Source organism: Caretta caretta, chromosome 1, assembly GCF_965140235.1.
Source record: "Caretta caretta isolate rCarCar2 chromosome 1, rCarCar1.hap1, whole genome shotgun sequence".
In the NCBI taxonomy this organism is placed as follows: Eukaryota; Metazoa; Chordata; order Testudines; family Cheloniidae; genus Caretta; species Caretta caretta.
In genome coordinates, this window is record NC_134206.1 from 58,362,004 (window position 1) to 58,383,424 (window position 21,421).

At 40.7% G+C, this 21,421-nt stretch overlaps 1 protein-coding gene across 10 annotated transcripts in view; it reads right to left on the reverse strand.

Annotated features, from left to right (window-relative positions):
• The window catches only part of FNDC3A (fibronectin type III domain containing 3A), a 207,363-nt gene that overhangs the window by 6,972 nt on the left and 178,970 nt on the right, over positions 1 to 21,421 (reverse strand). For all 10 annotated transcript variants that reach the window (XM_048849789.2, XM_048849826.2, XM_075128431.1 and 7 more), the window contains 10 exons: positions 18,724 to 18,792; positions 15,358 to 15,476; positions 14,006 to 14,111; positions 13,453 to 13,628; positions 12,250 to 12,363; positions 9,087 to 9,236; positions 6,170 to 6,453; positions 3,642 to 3,851; positions 2,154 to 2,320; positions 756 to 883 (listed from right to left, as the gene is read on the reverse strand). In XM_048849789.2, coding sequence (XP_048705746.2) covers positions 756 to 883; positions 2,154 to 2,320; positions 3,642 to 3,851; positions 6,170 to 6,453; positions 9,087 to 9,236; positions 12,250 to 12,363; positions 13,453 to 13,628; positions 14,006 to 14,111; positions 15,358 to 15,476; positions 18,724 to 18,792 — 1,523 coding nt within the window. The remainder of the gene's footprint in view (positions 1 to 755; positions 884 to 2,153; positions 2,321 to 3,641; positions 3,852 to 6,169; positions 6,454 to 9,086; positions 9,237 to 12,249; positions 12,364 to 13,452; positions 13,629 to 14,005; positions 14,112 to 15,357; positions 15,477 to 18,723; positions 18,793 to 21,421) is intronic.

Below are 21,421 nucleotides of genomic sequence, written 5' to 3' on the forward strand. Positions count from 1 at the left end.
TTGGCTGCCTGCTCTGTACACTGCATGTAAGGTTTTGTGAAGAGCAGTGACTTTACAAGGGAGCATTGCACAAGTTCCTCTTCTCTGCCTCCTCCCAGCGCTTCCCCCACCGCCAAACAGCTGTTTGGCGGTGCTTAGGACTTTCTGGGAGGGAGGGGGAGGAGCGGGGAAGCGCTGCGTCTCCAATCCTCCCCCTCCCTCCCAGAAAGTCCCAAGCCCGCCAAACAGCTGTTTGGTGGCGCTTAGGACTTTCTGGGGGCGGGGAAGGAGCAGGGATGTGGCGTGCTCTGGAGAGGAGGTGGAGTGGGAGTGGGAAAAGGTGGGAGTGGAGCGGGGATGGGATGGGAAGAGGCGGGCCTGGAGCATCCCCCAGCAAAGTTGGCGCCTGTTCTTCTCTGGGTAAGCTGCCACTGCTGCTGCAAAGGTGCTCCCTAGTGTCCTTGCTTGCAGCGGGCTGTGCCTGTGTGGGGTAAGCCAGGGGCACTTCCCAGCCACAGTACAATACAGTACTTTACAGTATGTAATGCCTTTTGTCTGCCCCCAAAAAATTTCCTTGGAACCTAACCTCCTGCATTTAATGGGAAAATTGGATTTGTTTAACATTGTTTCACTTAAAGTTCAATTTTTCAGGAACATAAGTACAACATTAAGTGAGGAGTTACCGTATAACATTTGACCTGAACATTCTTTAATCGCAATTAACCTTTACCAATACTCTTCACATAAACATATTATACTTTTTTAATGAACTATACCTGTTTGAATTCTGAGTCTTTTCCTGCCATGACCTGAAGACTGTAAATAATTGGATCACCTTTCATTGGTTGCAAAACCTCCCATGTGATTTCACAAGTGTGATCATTTACTCTCTCTATTCTTGGCGCTGTTGGAAAAAAGCAAATACATTAGTTAACTGTGTATTGTCTCAAGTTAGTGGTTTCCACTAATTTGTAAACTGTAGCCTCTATGGTATTTTGTTTCTGAAACAGAAACAAAAGTTTTAAGTGCAAAAATATTTTTCTTATCCACTTCTCATGTTGACTAACACTACATAAATAAGGATGCTAGCACACTGCTTACATGTTTTGTTTCCTCCACAAGGAAGCAAGGACAATTATGATTCTCATGAATGAATATCATAAGAAAGGTTAGTTGCTATGAAGAAAGTAGTCTGAAAAAACTTTTATTGCAGAGAAGTGTTAAGTAATAGATGTAGATAAAGAATTGCAGTTTAAGATCAACTGACCCAGTCTGAACACAGGAACTGCCGTACTCAACCATCAGACAGTGGCAAGAACCAGATGCTTCAGAGGATAGCATAGGAACCCTCAGCAGGCAGAGACAGGATAATCTGATACCTCCCCCCACCAAATACAGAAAGAAGAATCTGAACAGTGAGTGAGAGCTGGGAGGCTGGGTGAGTCTGAGACTATGTGAGAGACTATGGAAGAGACTGGGTGCTGGGTTGTGTGTAGTAGTCATTTTAGAAATTCCTCAACAATACAAGGGAAGGAAGGAGCAAGTGATGACATACAAAGGGGCCTCAAATGAGTTGGTCTATAGGTGTTCTGGATGGATCTGACCCAGCCCTGCTACCAGGACACCAAAAATGCTAGATTCCAAGAAATGTGTCCAGAAGGAACGAATACTACTACAAATGCCTAGCCAAACTTCTGACGTCACAGAAAGTTAAATCTGTACCCTAAGTGTATGGAAGGAGATGTGTAGTTTTGGTGATTTGTGTTCAAGTCTGACAAAAGGCTGTCAACCCTGCTTTAACTGAAAAATTACATGTCCCATTAAGTATGGAGCTGCTGCTGATACCTTCATAATCTATGTATTTTAATGCACCCATTATGGAGTCTCTGGATGCCACAATGAATCGTGTTTGTTTAGTGCACATTAAAGAGGAATTGTTTAAACCTCATCAAAAATAATTAACTGAATAAATATGATCACAAAGTCCTTTCTATTCAGCTGAGTTTTAATTTTTTTTTAAAAAAGCCCTTAACTTGGATTTGGGACGTAAACTACTCAGCACTGCCCCTTAACTGCAAGCTTGTTTATACTGAATAGGACTAGTAGTACTGATTTATTAAGTAGTGAGAAAAATGACATTACAGTTAAATGACAAGTGCAAATACAATGCTTACCTTTCAAGGCAGCTGGAACAGATTTGGTAGTCGTGAAAATGTACTCTTGAGAAAGTGGACCTTCGCCAGCTTCATTACAAGCCTGAATACAAAATTTGTAGGATGTTGACTCAATGAGTCTTTGTACTTTGTATGTATGACATGGTCCTCTATATAAGGATATAAACCTGAAAGTAGAAATAGTGATTATGTAAACAGATTAAATAGATTCCAAAGTAGTCTGCATGATTTCTATTTTTGTTTTAAATTCACTCTTATCTTTTTTTAAATGCCTGGAATTGAATGACCAGCTCATAAATACTGATGTCCAAGTTAATGTATGGTCTTTCAGTAATACAGAACAATGAGCTCACTTTTCAATAAGCTGTGACTATTGCTGGTCTTATTTCTTCTCGGAGTGGGAAAGGGGGAGACCTCTGGATTAGTTTAGTATGTGGTGCTTTCTATTTTCACTGCTCCCCTATCATATTCCCGCTTTTCAAAAGTGAGTTGGTCTGGATTTTAGCTACCTGCACCTCAGCAGTATTCCTCACTAGCTCTAAGAATGGGTCAAGTCTCTGCGATTCCCATTGCTCTTCCACATTTTTGTGGGGAAGGTGTGCTATGGCCCAAATCTCACATCTGTGTGGGAGAGATCTGTCACAGTTGCAACATACGTTGTTGTCCCAGTCTGATGGGTTTTTCTAGATTGGTCACACTCTCTTGTGTAGTGATGCTGGAGCAGGTCAGTTTCACTGGCCCGTCTGTTTGATTTTCAGTCTCGGGGGTTCTAATACTGGTTTTGTCTCAGAGGGAGTGGAGAGGTTTTGTTACCATGTTCTACTCCTGTTCATTTCTGAGTTGGGGTGCAAGCATGAATTACTTTTTGGTAGCGATGGTGAATTCCCTGCTATGTGGATCTCCATTTCTGTTTATTCCTATGTCAGGGCAGGTTCCACTTGGTAGATCCCTACTTTTCTCCAGTTCTCAAGCTATCGTATGCTCATACTATGGTAGTGTATGTGGTGCGGTGGTATTGTGTGTTTTGCTATCTAGGGAAAGGTGGTGCAAGCAAAAAATTAATGAATTTAAATCCTTAAACTCCTCACCCTGTAAAGAAAGCAGCAACAAGGTGAGAACTCACCCCCCATCACCCAAGAGGCACATCAAGTTAAAAGAATTAGCTCAGACTTAGTCAACATAAATACTTAACAAAACCATAGAAAACAGAAGAGCCTGGTGGCACAAGCCATCTCATCTCTACATCAAGCTCTTCATGTTGAACCTTCACTATGAAAACCTTTCAGTTTTAATGTCTTGCACCCTCTAATGCTGTACATCAGAGTCTCCCCTTTTCTTCCCAAGGTAGACAACTTCTTAAATTCATTTTAAATTAAACCAAAGGTATGGTGTCTTCTTCCATGATGCCTTTCTGGTACTTCCTTATCCATTAAACAACACCATGTATAACGCAGAGCACATACAAAAGGAAGTGATATTAGTGCTAACCTTCCATTCTTATCTTCCATTTGAAGGTGGTACTGAATGGAGTCAGTTAATGCTTTTGAAGTTCCCTCTCCCCATTTTAGCTTGAGAGTCTGAGAACTGTACACAGCACATTCCAGGCGAGGTGGATCAGGAGGGAGTGGTTTTGTTTTCAGTTTTATTGTGTGGCTGAAAGGACCTGCTCCAAGACTATTTAGGGCTTGAATTCGTATTCTAATAATTAAAAAGAAAAAAATTATCCATGTAAACAGATTTAAAAGGGTAATTGATTAAGTCCAGGACTCATCTTCAAGAGTCTTACAGTAGAGAATAATAAGGTCATTGAATAGGTACTACTTTTTATGATATACATGTCCCTTACCACGAAGGGTGGTTGGATTTAGTCATAAATATTAGTGAATGTGCATTCATCTTGCAGTACTTTAAACAATGTATTCTATTAAAAAATAAAGAATATTAACGTAAGGGTCATCATATAATGACAGGCAATAAAAGTTCTAATGTTTCGGTCCTGGGACATCAAGTGATCCTAGTTCAGCACAAGAACTTATATTTATAGAAAGCCATGATCTTCTGAGTCCCTCCCAATTACTGCATATTTTCATTATACCTGATAAATGAAGTAATAAGCAACAGATAAACATTCAGCTTTCTCTGATAATAAACATCCACATTAGGACCAGCCTTAAGAGAGTTGGGGTGGCCAGAGAGAAATTCTGAGAGCCTCCTAGAACTGAACGAATTCATTAAAAACGGCAGGGAATATTTGGGCTGCCACCAGTTTTTTCTCTTGCAGGGAGCTTGCAGTGGTGCTGGTATCACTGGTAGTGGCACAGTTGGTCACTCCCAACAATGAATTATCAAGAGGGCCACAAGAAAAGAGGGAAAGAAAACAATAAGTCAGCGGACTAACAGCTGTGAACTTTGCAGACCATCGTGATTGTGGTACGGACGAGGAATAATCTGTGATTTTTCAGGAAGTCAATGTTGCAAACTTTCAATCTCAGGAACAGGTTTACAGCTTGCACGTCTGTGACTCAACGAAGAAGATTAGAAACTTATTTTTACAAAACAAAAATAGAAAATAGCCCAGAGATTTAAAGAGCATAGAAATCAGGGGGACACAGCTGCAGGCTTTACGGATTTCAAAGGTAGCCTTGATTAGATCAACACTCCATGACTCTAAGCCACCTCATTTTCCATTAAAATATCATACATTCATGTCTGTGTGTTTTGAAAAAAATCAATGTTTAAGCAACTGCAAAAAAAAAAAATCCAAGCTCTGAGCATTCAAGGGTCACAATTGCAAAATGCTGGGGTCCCTTTGTGTGCACATATTTAATTCCTTATATATCTATCACTATAGAACTGTTTAATTTTGAGTATGTTAATTTATTAGCATACTGTAGCACTGGCGACCACATATTTGAGTTTTGTTTATTTTCACAAGAAGCTGGCAGAGTTTATCAAATCTGTGATATAAAAGTACTTGTGTGTCTAAGTGCAAAAATATCTTTGCAGTGTAAATTTTTAGTTCTTTGGTAAATTTTTTTTTACAATTTCTCATAATGTGGCAGGCAGTAGTTTTTTCAATTACTAATATAACAGTTTTAAAAGTAATAACAACACGAAAGTATTTTATTTTAAAAAAATATTAAGGGTTACCCCGACAGTCTATAATGAACATCATACACATGGGATGAAACCCTGGCCCCAATGAAGTCAATGTGAACTTTGCCATTGACTTCAATGGTGTCAAGATTTCACCAAATATATTTTAATGAAGAGGATCTGTGATTGTAACATGAGCATAGAATGCTATTCTACTGTAAAAGTGACTAACGTGGCACAATGGAATTCTGTGTTCATCATCTATTAATAACTGCTATATTAAATGTAACCGATTTACAAGGAAAAGGATGTTTTCTGTAACCATCACTTTTGCAGACGCCACATGGGATCTCAAAGTTATGCTCTCTGTGCCTAAATGTATCACCCCCAGCAATAAAGGTTTTGCAGAAATTGCATCACACTCTGGAACAACCCGGCACTGGATCAGAAATGGAAAATAATGACAAATGGACGCAGCAGATCAAATGACATACAGTCTTACCATGGACAGATCTTACTTAATTTGACAGATACCTTAGAGGTCTGTCTTTTTTCAATACTTTGGCAAACTATACTTGTATAGCTTGTTCCATGACAACAAAGTCTCACTGAATTTGAATTTGCAACCAGAACTTTGTTAACCAATATGAAGTTGATGCATGAATGGAATTAGGTTGTCTTTTTCCAGAACTACATTGGTTCTGCCATCCTAACAGGAGCAAAAATTTGGTAGACACAACTGAATGCCCATAGTGACCAAATCTGTTGAGTTCATTACATACTCTCTTTTTCTGACCATAGCTACATACTAATACTTTGATAGGGCGGTAGTGATTAGAAGCAATGTGGGAACAAAGACAATAGATTATTTTCCTTCTATGTAAAATGCTAAGGAAGCCACACCACTTTGCACAGCATACCTGTATGTTGTGTCTGGCTGCAAATTGTCTATGAAATAGCTTGAAACCTTCCCAACAGTTACAGGCTGTTTTTCTCCATAGTCTATGCTGTAGCCAAGGATTTCAGAACCATGGTCACAGGGCTTTTCCCAGCTTATGGCAAGGCATGTGGACGGTGAATAGTGTGGACTCTCCACTTCATCTTCACTTCTTCCCTGAAGACAAGTCACAACTGCAGGTACAGAGGCTGGCGTCATGCATACAACTACTTCACTGAAAGGTCCTGCGCCTGCAACATTCACTGCCTGAAAATGCAAAGTAACATAAGAATGGCGATACTGGGTCAGACCAACGGTACATCAACTCAGTATCCCGTCTTCCCACAGGTGCTTTAGAGGGAATAAACAAGAACGTCTGAGGAACAGTGGGGGCGGGGGGGAATAAACATGGGGAAATAGTTTTACTTTGTGTAATGACCCATGTTTATCTCCCCCCCCCCCACTGTTCCTCAGACGTTCTTGTCAACTGCTGGAAATGGCCCAACTTGATTATCACTACAAAAAGTTTTCTCCCCCCGCTCTCCTGCTGGTAATAGCTCACCTTACCTGATCACTCTCATTACAGTGTGTATGGTAACACCCATTGTTTCATGTTCTCTGTGTATATAAATCTCCCCACTGTATTTTCCACTGAATGCATCCGATGAAGTGAGCTGTAGCTCACGAAAGCTTATACTCAAATAAATTTGTTAGTCTCTAAGGTGCCACAAGTATTCCTTTTCTTTTTGCGGATACAGACTATCACGGCTGCTACTCTGAAACTTATCCATGAGTGGAGGTCTCTTTTATCCCATTCCTGCTTACTTTGCTTAAGAGCCCTCTGTGAGGGATCTTGTCAAAGGCTTTCTGAAAGTCCACGTACACTATATCCACTAGATTACCCTTGTCCACATGTTTGTTGATCCCCTCAAAGAATTCTACTAGATTGGTGAGGCATGATTTCCCTTTACAAAAGCCATGTTGACCGTAGAACATGTTCATGTTGACTCTAGAACAGGGGTTGGCAACCTTTCAGAAGTGGTGTGCCGAGTCTTCATTTATTCACTCTAATTTACGGTTTCGCGTGCCAGTAATACTTTTTAATGTTTTTAGAAGGTCTCTTTCTATAAGTCTATAAAATATGACTAAACTATTGTTGTACGTAAAGTAAGTAAGGTTTTTAAAATGTTTAAGAAGCTTCATTTAAAATTAAATTAAAATGCAGAGCCCCCCGGACCGGTGGCCAGGACCCGGGCAGTGTGAGTTCCACTGAAAATCAACTCGTGTGCTGCCTTTGGCATGCGTGCCATAGGTTGCCTACTCCTGCTCTAGAAGATGCCCCGCATTGCGGCACCGGGGGCTTTAACTTGACTGGCTGGGGACCAAGGAGCCATCATGGCAATTAAGTTCCAAGCGGCCTCAAAGGTGTCCGGGTTGGATGGGAGTTCTATGTCCTCGACCCGACACTCTTGATCAGGAGAACCCAGCAGTACTGGACTTAACGCCCCTCCCCTGTGGGGCCAAAGTCGATGGTGTCATCTCCTGTGCTGTCGGCACCGGGTGCTCCTCCGTCGGATGCACTCCGGCAGCACTATCCAATGCAGTGGTTCCTGGCGCGGACGGACATCCCCTGTCCATTTTCCTGTGCTGTTTATGTGGCACCGAGGAACGAGAGTGGTGCTGCGCTGCCTCCACTGGCTTTGGTGCCGGGGAGCGCCAGGTGCCGAGGGTCTCTATGACCGGAGTCCTTCCTCGGCACCGTCTCATGCATGGAGGCCGGGGCACTCCACATGGAGGAGCTCGGTGCCAGATCCTGCCAGTCCTGTGCCGGTTGCGGATGAAGGGCTGTCTCTATCAGGAGTTGTTTGAGCCTGAAGTCCCACTCTTCCTTCGTCCTGGGATGGAAACCTTTGCAGATTTTGCACCAGTCTGTTTGGGGTGTCTCCCCCAGATACTTGAGGCAAGAGCCATGGGGGTCGCCCGCTGGCATGGGTTTATGGCAAGTTCCACAAGCCTTAAATCCTTGGGATTGAGGCATGCCCCAACCCCAAAGGGGAACAGGAAAATTGGGGTGGGGGAGACCTCCACTCCTATAACAACTAACACTAACTGTCTAAGAACTTTAAAAAAACTATTTACACACTAAACTAGCTGAGACTAGAAAGAGGGGAGCGCTTGCGAGAGCAAGCAACCACAGTTCCAACAACTATCACTGGCAGTAAGAGGGAACTGAGGAGGCGCCAGGTTGGCAGGGTCCTATACTCACTGCCATGGAGGCGCCACTCCAGGGGGCTCCACAGCCAACCTGACGGGTGTTGCTAGTGGAAAAACCTTCCGATGACTGTGCACACGGCAGGCACTCACCTAACTGGAATCAAAGAAGCACCTGCAGGTCTGTCTGTCTTACTGACTCTTCGTGTGGAACTGGAAGCATTTCAGCGAATGCCACCATGGAGGTCCTGGACTTCAATCTCTTACCTAGCAGCCTCATTTGGCCTCCAGGACCTCTTTGCTACCTTTCCCTATGTCATTGGTACCTACATGTACCACGACCACTGGCTTTTCTCAGCACTGCACATAAGCCTGTCTAGATGTCTTGAGAGATCTGCAACATTCACACCCGGCAGGCAATTCACCATCACAAACCCATATATATATTTCTCATGATCGAATCCCCCATTACAATTACTTGTCTCTTCCTAATAACTGGGATTCCCTTCCCCAGAGAGGTATCCTCAGTGTGAGAGAGTGACATCATCTGGAGAGAGTGTCTCAATTATGGGACCGTTTCTCTCCGCTCCACTTTGATGTTCTCCTTCCCTGAGAAAGTAAAATAAATATTCATTGTACCACTGAGATCTGTGAATAGCAGGATACCAACAGTAAGTTTTCCTCTTTACCTGAACCCTGCAGTAATATATAGTTGCAGGCAAAAGTCCTTTCATTTCATAACTGAGTCCAGTCCCACAGTAACAGATCTGCATGCATCCTTCCACACTGCCCCACTCCAAATGGTATTCTGTGACATCGGCTCCATTATTTACTGGGACCTTTAAAGTTAACAGAAATAATTAATACTTGAATTCATTGCCTAAAAATCAGACCAAACTCACCAAATCTTGACTACTTTCTCTATAAAACAGTAAGAAGTAGGCCAGAAAGCTGTAGAAACAGCATTTCCACAGGAAAGTTACCCTACGGTAGCTTCAGCAATCTCCAGTTCAAGCAAAACACTGCATTATTTTATTGATCTTGAGCACATTAAAATACTAATGGATAATGTTCATGGTGGCAGAGTATTATATGTGGAGCAGTAATTGCTTTTTCAGTTGCTTAAATAATGAAGTGACACTAAGTGATAATCATAAAATCTATTAAATGCGGATATACTTCAACATGATTTCTCTTGAAGGACTAGATTACAAATAATGAAATAAAAGTTATTCTCTTCTTTTATGGAGGACTTACCAATCTAAGATATTGCTTCTCACTGAGTATATGCTATAATGAATCATTGCTCCAGGGCAGTTTTTTTTTTAAAAGAATCATTAGTTTAAGAAGTGGACTATATGCAAAACGAATGTGATTGAACACAAATAACTTTTTTGAGAATAGTGTTTGATGTCCAATAGCTATGATTGGCAGAAATCCTTCTCTTCTATAATTTACAATACATTGTGGCATATTCTGGACTATTTATAGAGTACATTAAAATTGTTAAAACACACTTAGGTTGCAAAGTCAAACACTAGAAAGTTAGGATGCACCAGAAGCTAGGTTGGCCATGTAAACTTTAATTCTGCTCCTTTGTGTGTATGCATCATGATACAGTATTCAAATATATGATTATATACTACTGTTTCCAGAGGACCCCTGCCTCATTCAGGACACAAAATGGACAATCCAGGAATGAGGCAGCCGTGCAAATATTTTTATTCTCATTTTTCAATTAGTGGCTCCATGCCTTACTTACTGTCCAGTGTTCAAAGCCTATGAACAACACAGAATTATTTTTCTCATGGTATTTTTGATCATGGTACTTATAATTGTATCTGTGTTGCACAGACATACATTAATTTATTTCAATTACAAGATGACAGAATTACTTTTCCCATTTTATAGATGGGGAAATTGAGGCAAAGAGGCTTGGCTGAGACCATACACTGATTCAGTGGAAGGGTCAGGATTAAAACTCAGGACCTCCTGAGTCCCAGTGCTATGCACATTCCTGCAGACCAAACTGCCTTGCTGCCAGAGGGGCTGAGCATCCACAGCTCCCAATATCATCGGTTGCATTTGTGAATGCTCAGCACTTCTGCATCTCAGTTTGCAGGTATCTTAAGCTGGGCACCCAGTAAATGAGGAACACACAATTAAAATTTTGGTTTAAATGGCTTGTTTGACATCATATATGAAGACTGTGGCAGAAGCAGGGATAGAACAGAGTTCTCCTGTAAGGCATTCACAGGGGTAAGAAGGAACTGAGAGGGCGTAGGCCAGCGGCGCCTGATATACCAGCGCAGGAGTGCAGCACCCAAGGGGGCACCACTGCCTACCCTACGAATACCGCGAAGGCAAAAATCTCCGACAACCGCACCCAGGGGCATGCACACCTAGAATGGAATTGACATGAGCAAGCACCTGAAGAAGAATTAATGACATTAGCTGTTAGTAGAAGGCCATTGTCCACGGAGGCGTGGAAGTAGGAAAGAGGCCACGTGCTGGGTTCCGGGAGGGCTAGTCTGGCTCTTTCCTCCCCTTCTCTCCCACGACGTGTGAGGAGCTCATTCCCTATGTGGTACCCCCAAAGGGGACATGAGCCACTGGGGCTATGTCCTAGGTCCATCAAAGGTTGTCGGAGACGGGGCGGGGGGGTACCCTCTCCTGAGGGCAACGTGCTGCTGCTGCTGCATTGTTACCAGTGCAGTGTGGGCATCTTAGAGTACAATGTTCTTATGCAGTTATTATTTTGATTTGCTGCCAAAATTTTGCTGACAATGCAAATGACAGAAGAGAAAGATAAATTTTTGAAAATCACCAATCTCAGCCAAACCTGAAACAAATTTCATGAGACAAATAAAAGATACTTCTCTGGCCCCAAGACTTTTGCCCTGCTGAATTTTAAAGTCCTGTTGTAAACAATGAAAGTGTTAGAGATTCTTTTAAAAAAAAGTTTCAAGACTTTCATGAAAAGTGTTAGGCAGCCTAAATATAAAGGTTTCTACCAGCTTTCTCCTGTAATGTGGGATTCCATCCAACACTTAATTTGTTTGTTATTTATTCTCACTGAGACCAAGTTATATAATATGAACTTTCCATGTGAGCTTGTGCAAAAGTATTGTAATTTTTTTTTTTGCTTTTTAAAGTGAACATTTTATAGATGCAAAAATGCGTCTGAAAAACCTTCGGCCTTTTTGCATTCCTCTACAATGCTAACTCCCCATCCAATAGTAAGCAATTTTTTTAAAAGTTAAGAGTCCTCCCCCACCCTGCAGTGACAATCTTTTTCAAATTTAGTCTTGATGAGATTTATTTTGCTTGCTAAAAATCACACACCTGAAAACTGGGAGGTTAACAGATAGACCCTTTGCTACACTATATAAAGTACAAATCAGCTTAGAAAAGTGGTGCGTATAAAACAATTATTTGTATTGTGTGGCTATCTGGGTTTTCTGCAAAGGAAGATAAACAAATGGTCTTAAAAAAATTAAAAAGAATCTGCATCAAATTCATACTCACAGTGTAGCACTAATAGAAAAACCCATAATAAAAACAAAGGAACAAGAGGACATTGTGTTTCGAAGTTTGAATATGCGTAGGTCATTTAGCTACAAATAGTGTATGAAGGAAATGGCAAATTATGCTTCGAGGACGTTTATATGCTATGTTTAAGTTTCAATGTAAAGATAACCCATAATCAGGCAGCTTGTTTCTGTTCTGTTTTTTTTAAATCTTGTCTTAGCTACAGTTTAGGCTTTTTAAAATGGAAAGAAGAACGTAAAAGGTAACAATCATAAAACATAAAATAAGCCTAAAATACACAGCACAACAAAATATTCCTACCTCCCAATACACCTGTGCACATGTTGCCGATCTACACGTTACTTGAGGGGGTTTGCACTGATCCGGTGGTCCAGGGGCTGTAGTAATTTCACATTTTTCTGAATAGGGTCCAAACTATTAAAAATAGGTTGACAAAATTACTACCATGTTTTTAAATTGAAGTTTTGTCCACAGTAGCGGTATATACTATTAGTGTTTAACATTCAGCATCAAATATTGTGTGACTGTAATTTGTAAGATGACTTGTCATGACTTCGGGGTTCATTTCAAAGTTTGAGCATTCTTCAGAACCACTATACTATTCTTCCTCTACTGGAGATGTAGTGAGAATAAACATGACAATTTACACTCTGTAACTTAGAAGAGCACATTACTCTGTAAGTCACAGTTGCCAGGTTTTATATGACAGCTAACCTATAACAGAGAATATTGTACAATTGTGTATTTATTTAAATTGAAATGAAACAGAAGACTCCAAATAGGCTATAACTATAATTCTTCCTCTGGATGTTAAAAAGTAGTTAAGTGTTCATGACCAGTCAAACCCTTTGCTTCTCTGCCAACATTGACAACTAGTGACAATCGTGATAAAGGTTTCTGTGAGGTGGACTCCTGTACATTAACTGAACTGAGATGCCCACTCATTTTACTTTTAAATTAAGGCATTGGCTATTTAATAAAATCAAATATTTTAAAGCAGTGGTTGATTTTAAAACAGTTAATGCAAGGTTAATGTTCAAAATATAAGGAACCAGAGAACATTTTCTTACACTTCGTAAAGTACACACTAATAGATAAAAAACACAGGAAAAAAATGTAATTAAATGCTAGTTGCTATGCTCCAGAATGTGCAAAACTACAGTATATAAAATCATTTACCTACTTACTTCACAAGGGTGTTTTGATAATTTATTAAAGTTTGTACAGTGCTTTGAATAAAGGTTACATTATCAACATTATCATTTAGATTTAAGTAGTAATTAGATGTTTTCTCTTTCCGTCATCCAAACAACCCAGGCTTATTCAAATTGGTCTTTAACTGTTGGGTACTACAGTGCTCCAGTAAATCATCTGAACCAATTAAATCTACATTAAGAATTTGCATGACAAAACTTCTTAACATATAAAGATTTTGAAAACAGCAACATGCATAAAAATGATTGCACTCTGTGTAACTCGTTTGATTTCAGACTGCCTCCTTACCCCAGCTTTGTTAGCTGCTCGCAGCCTAAAGCTGTACGTCTTTCCAGGAAGAAGGTTGCTTACGGTGCATTCAACATCAGAACCTTGGTAAACCTCTCTGTGTTCATCCGTTTCCACAGAAGACATTTCCATACCATAACAGGTAATAGGTGATCCACCATCTGCTTGAGGTGGTCCTAAAAAATAGGGAAAAGATTTATATGGTTTTAAAAATATATCAGCACATTTTGATTTCTCAGGCTATATCTACACTATAGACTTCTGCCAGCTTTGCTATGTCAGTTAGGGGTGTGAAGAGGTGTGATCTCTGAGTGACACAGCTGTGCTGACAGAAGTCCTTAACCTAGATGCAGCTATACTGGCAAAGCTGTACTTTTACCTCTACAGCTTGTTTTATTCGGGCAGGGGTGTTACTATACTAGTACAAAGCACAGATTTGTTGATATAGCTGCATCCACACTTGGAGAACTTTGCTGGCATACTATACTGATATACCAACCTTGGTAAAGCACACCTAGCATAGACTTGGCCTTATAGTCACAATAACAATTACCCCATCTCAGCTGAATTTCTTTTGCTCTTGGTCTACCCTGTAGTCTGGGAGGTTGGCCTGGACCAGGAAGCACTGCTGGTGTCTGCACCAGTAAAGAATCAGATACCTGTAAAGGAAAAATTGACAAAAGCCTTAATATAATTGGGGGCATTTTGACCTTACCTCAAAGAAAATGAGAATACTTTAAACTACAAATAAATATCATAAATGTCATAAAAATCAGTGAGGTAAAATATTGATAAATATTTCCATGCAGATCCAGGTTTAGGAGATCTATAAAAAGAGATCAAAAACCAGGGGACAGTAGGAAATACATACAATTTTTGCACTGCTGTAACTATGTCAATTAGGGATGTGACTTTTTTATTATTGATATAGTTATACTGGTACAAACCTAGTGTAAATACAGGTATGCCAGTATAAAGGTGCCTTGCACAAGTATAGTTTATGCCCCATCCCATAGAGGAATAAGCTGTATCAGTATGAACATTTTTATATGGGTATAACTGTGTCCATACTAGAGGTTGTACCACTTTAACTATCCCAGTATAGGTTTTGCTGTGAACAAGGCCTGAGAGAGAAGTAAGTAAAAATTGTTACCAAAAAGTAGCAACGCTTTTTTTGATAGCAAAGTTGAATTGTCCACTTTTGCACTGCTTTGTATAATTAAATATGCAGTAAACATCCACCTCCAATTTGGGGGTGTGTACAGGAATGCACAGCATACCCCTTGTGCAGCACGGAGTCCCATTCCACACGAGTTCCCTGCATATGCTCAGGCAAGGGCAGGCTAGAGGATCAGCAGTTATGCCGATCTGCCAATGCACACTATTGCACAGGGATCAGAGGTCACTGCAGCACACTATTCTGAAGCCTGAGGGAACATTCATTCCCTGCCCCACCATCACATGTATGTAGCCCTGCTATTTAGACTGGGTGCTAGAATGATGATCTGGCTCTTGGAGAAATGAATATTCACATTGCTGTGCTGAGTTAAACAGATATTTCTTTAAGAAAGTTTTATTGTTTCCAATAAATCACATCAGAAAAGCAGGGCAATTATATTGTCATGTTTTCTGTAAAGTTGAATAGCAGCTGGAATAAGTAAAACATTTGTTGACAGAGAAATATTCATATTTCATTTCTCTAAGAAATGGGAGCAGAAACTCTAAACTTTGGGCAAAATTTTCTGAAAATTTCTTGAGTCCCCAGTTATAGATACTTTATTACATATTGGTTGATTGATTATTCTACAACATTCAATGTTCCTAGCTTGACCATCAGACTTCCTTAAAGCTAAAGAGATTTTCCACAAGTGTCACATTTATATATAAAATATCAGATAATATTACCGCACTCTGCCCTCCTTCCCCAGTACAGTATACACGTAAGCGATAAGAGCAGCCTGGATGTAGTCGATCACACAAATGTTCCCTAGCAGCTCCACTGTATATTACGTCCCAGTTGTTTCCTGAAAAGTTAAGAATTAGTGTGCAATGAACCAAGGTGCAATTTTCAGCATTTCAGTATCAGACATAACAGGTATCCTAACTTCACTAAGCAAACGTGTGTGTCGTTTGTCAGACAAATTCAAAGCTTGCTTCGAATTTCCTGGAAATGATCTAATTATCTCATGACGATAGTTTCCTAGACAAATTTGTGTACATTTGCTGAAGTGAAATATCTCCTTTATATGGCATACCCATTAACTAAGATGTACAATTTGTATTTAATAAAGCAGTTTAAATGTGCTTACTGGTCTAGTAATAACATTATAACTAAATAGATGGACGAAAAATAATAGACGAGCCCATGGAAAAGATACTTTAATTAAATCATATGTATTCATTTTATACAGCAAGTCTATACTTCCTAAAATTAAAGCCTGATAAAGCCAGCCTGATGCCTGAGCAGTAGGAAAGGGCTTGCAGCACCTGAGATAAAAAGAAGTTACCTACCCTTTGTAACTGGAGTTTTTTGAAATGTTTTATGAATCTGTAAACTCGGGGATCATACTCTATGACTGGAAAATTGCTAACATAGTTCCTATTTTTAAGGAAGGGAAAAAATGTGATCTGGGAAACTACAGGCCTGTTAGTTTAACCTCAATTGTATGCAACGTCTTGGAACAAATTTTGAAAGAAAAAATAGTTAAGGCCTGTTTACCAGCAGGCCCAGGGATCGTCACGTGGCCTGCAACACCATGACATCTCTTTGGACTTGGGACCTGGATCGACCTTTGACCAGCCAGTCATCAAGGTACGGGTAGATCTGTATACCCCGACATCTGAGGTAAGCCGCTACTACCAACATGCACTTGGTAAACACCCTCAGTGCTGTCGCTAGTCTGAAAGGGAGGACCGCAAACTGGTAGCGGTCCGATCCCACCGTGAAGCGTAGGAAGTGCCTGTGTCCTTGGAAGATCGCTATATGAAAGTACGAGTACTTCAAGTTGAGGATGGCATACTAGTCTCCTGGATCCAGGGAGGGGATGATGGAGGCCAGGGAGACCATGGGGAACTTCAATTTCTTTAGGTATTTGTTGAGGTCTCACAGGTCCAGGAGGGGCCGTAGACTGCTCTTGGCCTTTGGGATTAAGAAGTACCGGGAACAGAACCCCTTGTTCCTGTATGCGTGAGGAACCTCTTCCACCCCACCCAGCTGCAGCAACCCTTTTACCTCCTGCATGAGGAGACTTTTGTGAGAGTGGTCCCTGAAGAGGGATGGGGAAGGAGGGTGAGAGAGGGGTAGAAAGAGGGTAGAAAGGAGGGTATAATCCTGTGCCACTGTATTGAGGACCCAGCGGTCCAAAGTTCTGGTGGTCCATGCCGGGAGGAAAAAAGAAAGGCGGTTGGAGAAAGGTGGGAAAGATAGATCAAGGGTATAGTCTGGTAGGTAGCCCTTGGGTGCACCCTCAATATGCCCGCTTGCTCCCATGCTTAGTACTTGTCGAGCCCGCTTGGGCAGAGGCGGGTGGCGTTTTTAGCCCCTGCTCTTTTTGTGGGATGGCTCCTGCCGGGGTTGGCTCCCTTGGCCCTGAGATGGCTGCAGTTTGAACCGCTTACGGACTGGACCAGGGACATACAGTCCTAGAGTCTTCAAGGTAGTGCAGGAGTCTTTTAATCCAGGCAGCTTGCTGTCCGTGTGCTCTGCAAACAGGGCCTGGCCATCGAAGGGGCGGTCCCGCATCAACTGCTGAGCCTCAGTCAACAGGCCAGAGAGGAGCAGCCAGGATGCCCGCCACATGGAGATGGCTGAGGCCATGGTGCAAGCCATCGAGTCCGCTGCATCTGAGGCTGCTTGGAGGGCCGCTCTGGCCGCAGCCATGACCTCCTTGAGGATCGCCCACAATTCCTTCCTGGACCCTTCGGGAAGGGAAACGTCAAACTTGGCCATGGCCTGCCAAATGTTGTAATTGTCACAGCCAAGGAGGGCTTAGTGGTTGGTCACTCTCAATTGAAGGCTGGAAGACTAATTCATTTTTCGCCCAAACAGATCCAATCTCTTTGAGTCTTTATTTTTGGGCTTGAGCCTGGGTTGCCCCTGCCTCTCCCTTTGATTAACAGCCTCAACTACGAGAGAGTTTGGGGCCGAGTAGGTGTACAGATACTCGTGGTCTTTAGCTGGCACAAAGTATTTACGTTCAGCCCTTTTTGCAATGGGGGGCAGAGAGGAGGGAGTTTGTCACAGGACATTAATAATTTTTGATGCCCTGTCCCTAGGCTGAGTCCCGTCCGAGACCGACTAAACTAGAACTAAGCCTAAGGGAACTATTAACTTTTATACAACTATTTTATAGGAAACGTTCAGAAGAAACACTGAACGAAATGCAGTGCTAGCTGAAGCAGCAGATGTTCCAGAACCGTCACTGGCAGCAAGAAGAAACTGAGGGTGGGGGGGAGCCGGCAGCACCCCTTATACCGTGGTATGTGCATGCTACTCCAGGGGGCACCAGAGCTGGTCCTCTACAGATAGCACTGAGGGAAAAACTTCCAGCACTGGTGCATGTGGCAAGCCACACACACACCTAATGTGGAATGGACATGAGCAAGCACTCGAAGAAGAACATGTGTTTAAGTCTACTCCAGTTGTCTACAATGGAACTTAAAAGCCATGCTTCAGCGCCCTTCCAGAACAGGGATGCTTTCCTGAACTGGGATCATAGTGCTGTCTTAGCCTGAACCACACTACACACACCTAGCTATAAACTAAGGGCAAAAACAGTTGTTATTCCAAAAGTGCTCTGCATCATTTTCCCCATTTAATGATGGTAAACGCAACAGTAATATTTTTAACAAAAAGCTCAGTAAAAAGAAAAGTGTCAACTCTGGTTGATCTCTGCCATGAACCAAGGGTACTATGTGGTTTTATCTGTAATTTGGCCATCCACATAGAATGCCTGTAATACGAGGATTAAATTTGGGCCATCTCTTTAGACAGAATACGATACAACATACAGCCTAGTAATTACAACTTGTAAGAGTTCATACATTCAGAAAAGAGTACATACATTCAGAAAAACAGAGTGCCTTTTAGTGCCTTTCATTTTTCTATTATAGCAGTTCCCAGAGGTGCCAATCATCTAAGCATACAAAAACAGTTCCTGCCCCATAGAATTTACAATCTACGGCATTTAAAAGGACTATCAGAGATATAACGAAATGCCAAAATCAGTGAACATCGTGCTGCATTTGAAAAATTCCTACATTAACTCTTACCATTTAAGCCTTCAGAAATCTCCACGACATATTTAGTTATTGCTGTCCCTCCACTGTCTTTTGGTGGATCTACCAAATATGAACAAAAAGTCAGGCAAAACACACTGTTCTGGACACTATTGTATTTACATAACATAGATAAACTTTCTGTGGAATATTTAAGGAAGTTAAGCTAGTGCCTAAGGCCCAGATTTTTAAAGGTATTTAGGCATTGCTCTGGTTGGCATTGCAAGGCCTAAATGACTTAGAAGCAGGACATAGGCTCTTAAGCACCTATGTCACTTTTAAAAATAAGATTTGGGCTCCTAAATCACTTGGTTTTACAATGCTGAGTGAAGCAATACTTTTAAAAGTCTGGGCCTAAGTGCTTTTCTGCGTAGGGAGGGACTTAAGCACATACTTAAGTACTTTGCTGAATTGGGGCCTTGTCGGGTTCCAGAAGACGTTGCTTTTTTTTAAAATGGAAAAACCAGATGTTAAGCAGATTTATTTTAATGACTAGGTCAGAGATTTAATTACTTAACTGTAGGGCTGTCAATTAATCACAGTTAATTCATGCGATTAACTCAAAAAAATTAATCGTGATTTAAAAAATTAATTGCAATTAATCGCAGTTTTAATCGCACTGTTAAATAGTAGAATACCAACTGAAATTTATTAAATATTTTAGTTGATTTTCTACATTGTAAAATATATTGATTTAAATTACAACACAGAATACAAAGTGTACAGTGCTCACTTTATATTATTTTTTATTACAAATATTTTTATTGTAAAAATTACAAACAAAAGAAATAGTATTTTTCAATTCACCTCAGACAAGTACTGTAGTGTGATCTCTTTATCGTGAAAGTGCAACTTACAAATGTTAATTTTTTTTGTTGCACTCAAAAATAAAACAATGTAATACTTTAGAGCCTACAAGTCCACTCAGTCCTACTTCTTGTTCAGCCACGCGAAGAGAAACAAGTTTGTTTACATTTATAGGAGATAATGCTGCCCGCTTCTTATTTACAATGTCACCTGAAAGTGAGAACAGGCATTCGCTTGGAACTTTTGTAGCTGGCATTGCAAGGTATTTACGTGCCAGATATGCTAAACATGCGTATGCCCCTTCATGCTTTGGCACCATTCCAGAGGACATGCTTCCATGCTGATGATGCTTGTTAAAAAAAATGCGTTAATTAAACTAGTGACTCAACTCCTTGGAGAATTGTATGTCTCCTGTTCTGTTTTACCCGCATTCTGCCATATATTTCATGTTATAGCAGTCTCGGATGATGAGCCAGCACATGTTGTTCGTTTTAAGTACACTTTCACTGCAGATTTGACAAAAAGCAAAGAAGGTAATAATGTGAGATTTCTAAAGATAGCTACAGCACTGGACCCAAGGTTTAAGAATCTTAAGTGCCTTCCAAAATCTGAGAGGGTTGAAGTATGGAGCATGCTTACAAAAGTCTTAAGAGCGCAACACTCTGATGCAGAAACTACAGAACCTGAACCACCAAAAAAGAAAATCAACATTCTGCAGATGGCATCTGACTCAGATGATGAAAATGAACATGTGTCAGTCCGCACTGATTTGGATCTTTATCAAGCAGAACCCATCATGCACACATGCATGATGTCCTCTGGAATGGGAGCTAAAGCATGAAAGGACATACGAATCTTTAGCACATCTGGCACATAAATATCTTGCAACGCCGGCTACAACAGTGCCATGCGAACGCCTGTTCTGACTTTCAGGTGACATTTGTAAACAAGAAGAGGGCAGCATTATCTCCTGCAAATGTAAACAAACTTGTTTGTCTGAATGATTGGCTGAACAGGAAGTAGGACTGAGTGGACTTGTAGGCTGTAAAGTTTTGTTTTTGAATGCAGGTTTTATTTGTACGTAATTTTACATTTGTAAGTTCAACTTTGATGATAAAGAGAGACTGCACTACAGTACTTGTATTGGGTGAACTGAAAAATACTATTTCTTTTGTTTTTTACAGTGCAAATATTTGTAATAAAAATAAATATAAAGTGAGCACTGTACACTTTGTATTCTGTGTTGTAATTGAAATCAATATAGTTGAAAATGTAGAAAACATCCAAGATAAACAATAATAGAATACCATTTATTTAAGTAACAGCGTAATTAATCACACGATTAATCACAAATAATTTTTTTAATCATGTGATTAATCACGATTAATTTTTTAATAGTTTGACAGCCCTACTTAAATGTGATAATTTAACAGCTGTTTGTTAAAATACTGTATGATAATACCACCATATCCTATCCTGTTTCACTGCGTGAATATGCTATTTAATTTTAATAAGTGTCCTGAGAATGTAAGAGACAATACAATAAAGTCACTGCAGTAAAAAAAAAAAGAGGATGTGTTCAAAATAGTATTTAGCATCTTGCATTTAATACAACATAATGCCTTTCATCCTGAATGATCCAATAGATTCTTATGATCAAGTATAGGACTATAGTGGCCTACCACTAAAATGCAGCTACCGCTAAGGTGGAGGACAGGGGTCAAGCAGACAACCAGCATTCAGCACATTGTGCAATAGGCAGGGAAGAGGAAACTTTGGCAGGGCACCAGAGCAAATCTGACAGATTCCATAGTGCTTTTTGTAAGAACCACATAGAGCAGAAGTGTCCGTTTTTAAAATACTTTTATTTGAAGGTCTCATTTGG